At 56.0% G+C, this 7,013-nt stretch overlaps 2 protein-coding genes across 2 annotated transcripts; one reads left to right on the top strand and one right to left on the bottom strand.

Moving 5' to 3' along the window:
* On the top strand, window positions 1–1,934 carry B0H18DRAFT_1213579 (uncharacterized protein). Its single transcript, XM_048036522.1, has 7 exons — window positions 1–274; window positions 334–382; window positions 435–480; window positions 544–640; window positions 692–845; window positions 901–1,001; window positions 1,073–1,934. The coding sequence occupies exons 1-7, from the start codon at window positions 224–226 to the stop codon at window positions 1,736–1,738; spliced, it is 1,164 nt and encodes a 387-aa protein (XP_047889980.1). The 5' UTR covers window positions 1–223; the 3' UTR covers window positions 1,739–1,934.
* Window positions 1,935–3,082: 1,148 nt separating this feature from the next.
* B0H18DRAFT_1025987 (uncharacterized protein) lies at window positions 3,083–5,135 on the bottom strand. Its single transcript, XM_048029784.1, has 6 exons — window positions 4,844–5,135; window positions 4,422–4,778; window positions 4,035–4,349; window positions 3,907–3,979; window positions 3,735–3,851; window positions 3,083–3,670 (listed from the first exon to the last, which is right to left on the bottom strand). Exons 1-6 carry the CDS (start codon window positions 4,930–4,932, stop codon window positions 3,518–3,520), a joined length of 1,104 nt encoding a protein of 367 aa, XP_047889979.1. The 5' UTR covers window positions 4,933–5,135; the 3' UTR covers window positions 3,083–3,517.
* Between the last annotated feature and the right edge of the window lie 1,878 nt (window positions 5,136–7,013).

The raw sequence follows: 7,013 nt of genomic DNA, 5'->3' as shown, positions 1-7,013 counted from the left end.
AGTGGCACTCGCGCCCGAGGTGGCATATTACTTAGCTTCGGAGGGCAGCGGGGCAAAGACCGTCTTCTACGCTTAGCCTCAAATATCCACCTTCCGCGCGCTTCGAATCGTATTCACCTTCAGCTCAGCCACAAGCAGACTTTCCTTTCACCCCCATCGACACTAATAGCAGCCTTCCGTCCTTTATTCTCACTCAGTCTTACTCCCTGCCCGTATCCTGAACATGGCATACGCGTACTATCAGTCCAGTGCCCCCCGATGGGGCACGCAAGATGTAAGCCATATCTTCATGTACCAACTACGCGTCTTCTGCGTCCTCATCCCACTGTGTAGTTCCAGTTCACGCATCCTCCGATGCCTAGATGGCAGCCGCAACCACACTGTATGTGATGTACGCACGCTTCGCGCGTACGCGGGCTGACCCAGTATCAAAGGGAGTGGCATGGATTACTATCGCGCCCATGCAGCATATGACGACCCGTAAGTAATGTCAGCCACATACTCAACGCGCGATCGCTGATCTGTTACGGAACGGCAACACAGCGGGCTCTTCCAATCCGTCATGGGGCGTCTCGCTGTCGCGATCGGCAGTGGATTTCATGAGGCGAGGCACTGGCATCGCCGTGTGTATAGTGGACAGGTGAGTCAACCTCCACAGGTGACATTCACGCATCCTGACCGGTTGTCCTAGGTGAATCTCGCCCAAGTGCTCCCGACCGAATTGGGAAGTGCCGCGGCGTACGAGGCGTACCGGCACTGGAAATACAATCACCCGCTTTATGAATCGCTTGACGGTGATCGCGAGCGAGAAAGGGATGCGATGATGGGCATGGCCGTGGCGGAAGGTGCGTCCACAGGGCACCATCACACCTGATCACTCACTGATCCCATTTACGGCAGCAACACACCTCTGGCAGTACACCGGCCGTCCGTTCGACAACATTAGCCTGCGGGAAATGTGCGAGACTGCTGCCGCGACCGCCTCGCAGATCGCCGACCGGGTGGGTCCCCCCATGCTTCATATATCCCGTTATAGCTCCACCGGGCTCACATGCATGCTTGTTCCTGATAGGTGTCAGGCTACGATGGCGATTACAGCGACTACGACGCAGGGTATTCCCAATCGGGGTACAACCAGCCGGACTATCACCGCTCGCGCTACGACGACGGCCACGCGCACGGGCATAGGGGACAGCGCACGCTCCGCCGCTGGTCCTCCGCCAACTCGATGAACGGCGCATATCTCTCCGGGGCACCCGCGTACAACGGTGCCAGCCCATACAACGGTGCCAGCCCATATAACGGTGCCGCCCCGTACAACGGTGCCAGCCCATACAACGGTGCTAGCCCGTATAACGGTGCCACTCCATACAACGTCGCACCCGGTGTACTCCCTCAAGTCGCGCAATCGGTTACACCCGGGTTCGCTCTGCCAGCCGGCGGGACTGCAGGCTATATACCGGGCGCTCCGCCCACGTACGGCGTGCAGCCCGCGCAGTACGGCACCTACCAGGCAGGCTATCCCGCCGCCGGCGGTATGGTCGCTCGTTCGGTCACTCCGAACGCGTATGGCGGGGCGTACGCCCCGGGCGTGGCCACACAGGGCTATGGTGCAGCGGGCTATGGCGGGTATCCTAGTCAGATCCCCGCTGGTTCGACGATCATCCTCCATCAGCATCAGCCTAAGCACCATCACCACCACCGCGCGCGCAGTGTGAGCTTCAGCAGCCACCGCTGAGCTCGTTCGATTTCCTCTCCCAATCCAAGTCGTCATTTGTTGTAAGGCTGTAAGATACCATGGCAAGATTCGATTCCAATATGTGTTGTGTATCTCTCGAAGCGCTGTATCGTATTCACCTCCCTGTAGGCTCTGTTGTAACTTGTATGTACGAACATAATTTTGGTATAATTACGAATCGTAGTTCAACAGCTTCAACATAGGACGCCATTCGTCAAGCTTCGCGGGAAGTCCCCTCAGCCCACAGCACTGGAACGCATCGCATATGACGCCGATGCTATAGAGTCGGCAGAGCACGCACACGCGGCTCGTCAGTCTCGACTATACTTCGAGGTACACCGAGTGATCTGAGAAGAGATGTCGGGAGAAGTTTCCCCGCAGTACACGTCCAAAATAGACCGTCTCCCCGCCGGAAGATCCACAACGACGGGGAGCCATATGTAACTGGTTCTGGGCCGGCACAAGGCAAGTCGCGTTACGGACGTCGACGCGGGACCAGCGCGCCGACGGTGTCCTCAGTAGCCGCAACCTCACCCGGGTCTCTTGCTCACCTGATCCCGATTACCGTCGATCTCATATTTGCTACTGTAACTCAACTTCCCTGTAAGTTGATTGATCTGCGAGTCCAGCCTGTACTTGGCTGAAGCCGTGAAGAATATAGCCAGCAGTTAGTACACCAAACATAATTCACCTCGGCGGCTCGACTCGGCTCGACGCCTCCACCGTATCCCTCCGCAACGCGCGGCCCATCACACAACAGACCGCGCCCATCGTCGCTTACGCCTGTTGGCTGGAGAGTTTACATGGTACGAAGCACTGGGGAAGCTTCTTTTGCGGCGCGTTGCCGAGCGTCGGACAGGGCTGCCGTCACTAGACTCTATACCTATTTAATGGCTCTCACAGATGCCGTTGAGGTGAGGGAGTTTCCGAGATGAATATCCCCCATGCCAGTGATGCCGCGGGACACCGGCCGATAAGCAGACATGGTTTTCACCATGAATGGGCCGACAGCGGGCATAGAGGAGCTGCCAGTGTGGCACGGTCGAGGACAGCGCCCCGAGTGGGAACGGAACACTGGTGGCACCGATACGGGCATTATGTGGACCGTACGCACCGAGTCTGAGCGCGCATGCGTATGCACCGAGCGACTGGCGATGTCGGTACTGAGTGCTCACCAAAAGCTCCAGCACGATCCATGTGCGTTCTCCGCAGTCCTGTACCTGTCATCACGGATGACGATGCGGGGCTGTTGTGCAGGATGCAGGTTGGATGCAGGCCCGAACTCAGGGACTCAGCCGATGATCCTCGCAGACAATATCGGCACTCACTGATTCGGAATTGACTCTAGAATCAATCAGGGCTGTGCCGTAATTTCATTTGCAGCAGACCTCGGCGACTTAGCATCAACACACTAGCCACAGGAACAGCGTCTAGCAGTGCAGTAACGGCATGTTCTTCAAGCTTTCTGGTCTCGTCGTGATAACGCGGTCACGTCAAACCGTAGATATGAATGGGGGCTTCAATAGGGACGCCAGAGACGTCACCCTCGCTATGACCGCCCCTTGATCCCGTGTCGATGAGTCGATGTCGAACAATGATTCCGTAGGTATCGGTATGGTCCGTATCTATGGAACGGGCTTCACGTGTGTGGTGTCCCTGACATAACCTAGACGGCTATCATGTATTATCATACATGGATGTATCCTTCGCGTCGAGCGAGGTGCAGACAATGAGAAAATAACTTAACGTGCCATGAGAGTCGATGATGATACGTGTGTTCTATGCGGTCCACTGGCAGGTGTACATTATCGTCACCAGCTGCCGTACCACGCTCCAGGTATTACGCAGCACAGTCTGCTCGTACTCGGACGTCGCCGTCCGCAGGAGCGATCCGTCGGAGAGACCCAGTTGATCCGACAAGATGCTAGCTTTCTGTAGGCACCAATAGTATGTATCAATACGACTGCATGCAGCAGATCTGTCATGAACGACATACCTTGACGTACGAGCAGGACTCGTGCGGACGTGCTCTCTTAGACTCCGCCCATGCAAGCAGTATGTAACCATGCAGCGTCTCTAAGGAAGTCGATTGTGGCGTCCGTGAGAGTAATGCCTGGCCATACCTGTCAGTGATGACGTTACCCCTGAGAAACGACAGGGAAGTTCACCTTCGCATGCGCACAATAGGCAGCTGAAACGTCGGCAGCGCCCCTCCGCACTACTTCCGGTAGATCAGAGTACCTAGAAGAGAATGATGGTTAAACTGCAATCTCTGAGATGCGTCAAGCCTACCTACCATGCTGCAAGCGCTGCGATGCCAGAAGCAACAAGGGGAGGTAGGGTTTGTTCCAGAAATTGCTTCACCGTCTCGTCGTAAGCTAGGCATGGAATCGACGAGCCATAGTGATCGAAGTAGGATTGTATGAAGTGCATCATCAGTGTTGCATTTGGACGGTCCGGGTAATGCGGATCGAATAGCGGTAAAATGTATGATTGCTGAGTAGGCTGGACATCCGAGGAACCGCCGTAGAGACTGGGGTCGTGGTGGTGCCCTCTAACTTTGGGTGTAGAGGGAAACACCGCGGGCACTGCATAATCGCTCGCGGCTTGCCTAGGCGGATGATCGAAGCATAAGCATGAGACCTCGGGACATGGTTACTACCGGCCAACTATTATTACTTACCAGGTCGGTTGTGGAGAAATGTAAGCCATTCGGTCGTCTGGGAGATTCGCCCATGGCTCAGATACGGGATAGCCAAGTCCAGTCACGTAGCGGGAGCTGACATGGGCGTCCGAAGAGGACGCAGACGAGCCGCCAGAATGCGGGCTGCTGGAATGCTCTCGCATGGGGTCGATGATGGACACGGACATTTGGCTGCCTCGGCGGCCTCCGCGGGGTGGAGAGTTGCGAGACATGATGCGGCCCCGCTCAGCAAAGTACTGCTCCCTGTCGTGGAAACGACACGCCACTCGGGCAGCCGAGCATGCCTCGCACTTTGACGAGTTTTGCGACTGCACGCATTTGATCTTTTTCAGACGACTAGTGAGAATAGGAGATGGTGCATGAGTGTCGCGCTAACGTGACAGGGAGGGCACCGTGCATACCAGTGGTCGCAGGAGGTTACGAGGCGGGCGCGTTTCTTCTTTGCGTGGCCCTCCTGGGGAGCCTCAAAGACGATGTGGAACTCATCCATGGTGGCGCAGAGGAAGTTGTGGACGAGTAGAATAGGCCGGGGAGGACTTGTGGGACATGGCCAGCTGGAGGGGCTATTTAAGCATCTACGGTGCCACCGGCATGGACGGAATCAAATCAAGAGGCGAGCGCTGAAAATGCTATCCTGTTGTGGGCGTTTTGGTGCGGAGACGTGGATTACAATTGCCATCAGCGAATCGAGTGCAGTCTCCCAGCCACAGACGCCTGCCAGATCCTCGAGCAATTGCTCTGCGCCAGATTACGTGGTATTTCCTTTTCTGGCAGCCAGTTGACTTATCTTCCCATTCAGTTCCTTGGCGGATCTTAGCGACCAGGAGCAGCTCTGCGTCCGTCCCACGCCCCGCTGTTCCCCAGTCACCACGTATGCTCGTGGGACGCCCTCAGTCTCACTGACTCGGAGCTCGCATGCCATGTTGCCAGGCGCGATAGTCCGCAGGCCATCACAAGTGTTCGCGTTCCTGCTTCTCTGGATCCCCCTGCGCCGCATATCTCGCATCCAGTGCTTGCACGTAAATCCTCATCACTGACCGAGAGCTCCCATCAGCTTGCCTGGGCGGTCGCGCCCGTGCACTGTGCTTGCGCCGTTCTGTCGTTGATAATGCGCGACGTCGGAGAGAACGTCCGACTCATGTAACGCCCGTTTCTTCCGCCGGTCAAGATGCATCTCCGCAGCCGCCGCAGATTGCAATTCTACTATCTGACGACATGACCTACTGCTGAAATTGCTCCCCAGGGACGCTCGAGAGGTTCCGTTGCTCGGACCCAAATTGCTTGAACATCGATATTAGTACCAATGCGACCGAGAACGTTGATGCGCCGGCGGTCATTGAGCGTCAAAGAAGACTTGCTCTTGCGATGTCACTTGTGGATTCCTGGGAGAATCTCCAGAAACCTAGGAAGCATCCACCAGGACGCTAGACAGGGAGAGGCTTGCGATGCGCCGGACATGAGGCGTGAAACTTGCACACCATCATCTCGTAGAGTGCCTGCCGGCCATCTCACGCGAGAGTACGCTGTCGTGGCTGTGAGTGCTTCGTTTTGGGATCTATGTCATGAATCACCTCACCCTATGCTACCGACTGTCAGTACCCTGACCCATCATTGCATCGCGTTGGAGATGCCGACGGGATCACCTATCCGTGCGTCCCGCAGACACTAGAAGACACGTCTTCTCTTTTCTCAACATCTAGGTGCCCATTTTCGAGACGCATGGCTTTGACAGCTGTGTGTCTGGACTAGCTATACTCCTGATGGGCCTCCGAAAACTGATCCCTGGCAACAAGTCGCCATCTAACCAGGTTGTACTTGGTTTCGATCGAGTCGCTCACAAAGCCGCGACCGTGGCCTTCGCATGCAAATATTGTAGATTCGTGGATCATGCCATGGGGGAACAACAGCCCCCTCGAAGCGACTCTTCGACAACAACGGTGCGCTGCGGTGGGTCTGCTCAGTTAAGTTGAACATATGGGCCGCAGCTGTCCGAGTCACAATTCACAATTACATAGATCGGGGTAGGTGGAGACACATGCGCCGCCTCGCCGTCCAGTATGATCGGAGCGATCGAGTCGAATCTCGTTGCCACCTGCATGTGCTCGCGCTGGGCCTTGGCTGGGCCAACGCAACAGAGCGAAACTTTAAGCATGGGTAAGCATCCTGACCTGTACAGTAGCTGCGTGCGCACCTGTCGGATCGCGATCGTTGACAGTTCAATCGACAGATCGTGATCTCCAGGATTCGCGACGCCGCTGTGAAAGGCATACGCACTGATCCGGTCCATAGGTTTCCTACTGCCTGTGTACTCTGCACCACAATGGTGCCGCGTGCGCCCGGGTTTAGAACGTTTAGCAACGGGATGCCGTAGTTCGCGCATTGCTATGAACCAACGTCCATAATCTGGAAAAGTTCCTCCCACAGAAGGCGGTGCCTATTATTGCCCAGACATGCACGAACCACAATTCCGGCTTCACCATGCAATCAAGACGACTTAGACGTGATTTCTCTACAGCTTCTGTCTAAGCGACACAGATGCGAATAAGCAACTTGTACGAAAGGTCTACATGC

The sequence above is a fragment of the Fomitopsis serialis genome, assembly GCF_022376445.1.
Source record: "Fomitopsis serialis strain Sig1Antser10 chromosome Unknown B0H18scaffold_72, whole genome shotgun sequence".
NCBI classification, from domain to species: Eukaryota; Fungi; Basidiomycota; class Agaricomycetes; order Polyporales; family Fomitopsidaceae; genus Fomitopsis; species Fomitopsis serialis.
The sequence above is the reverse complement of the archived record's forward strand: the minus strand, read 5'-3'. Positions and strand labels throughout refer to the sequence as shown.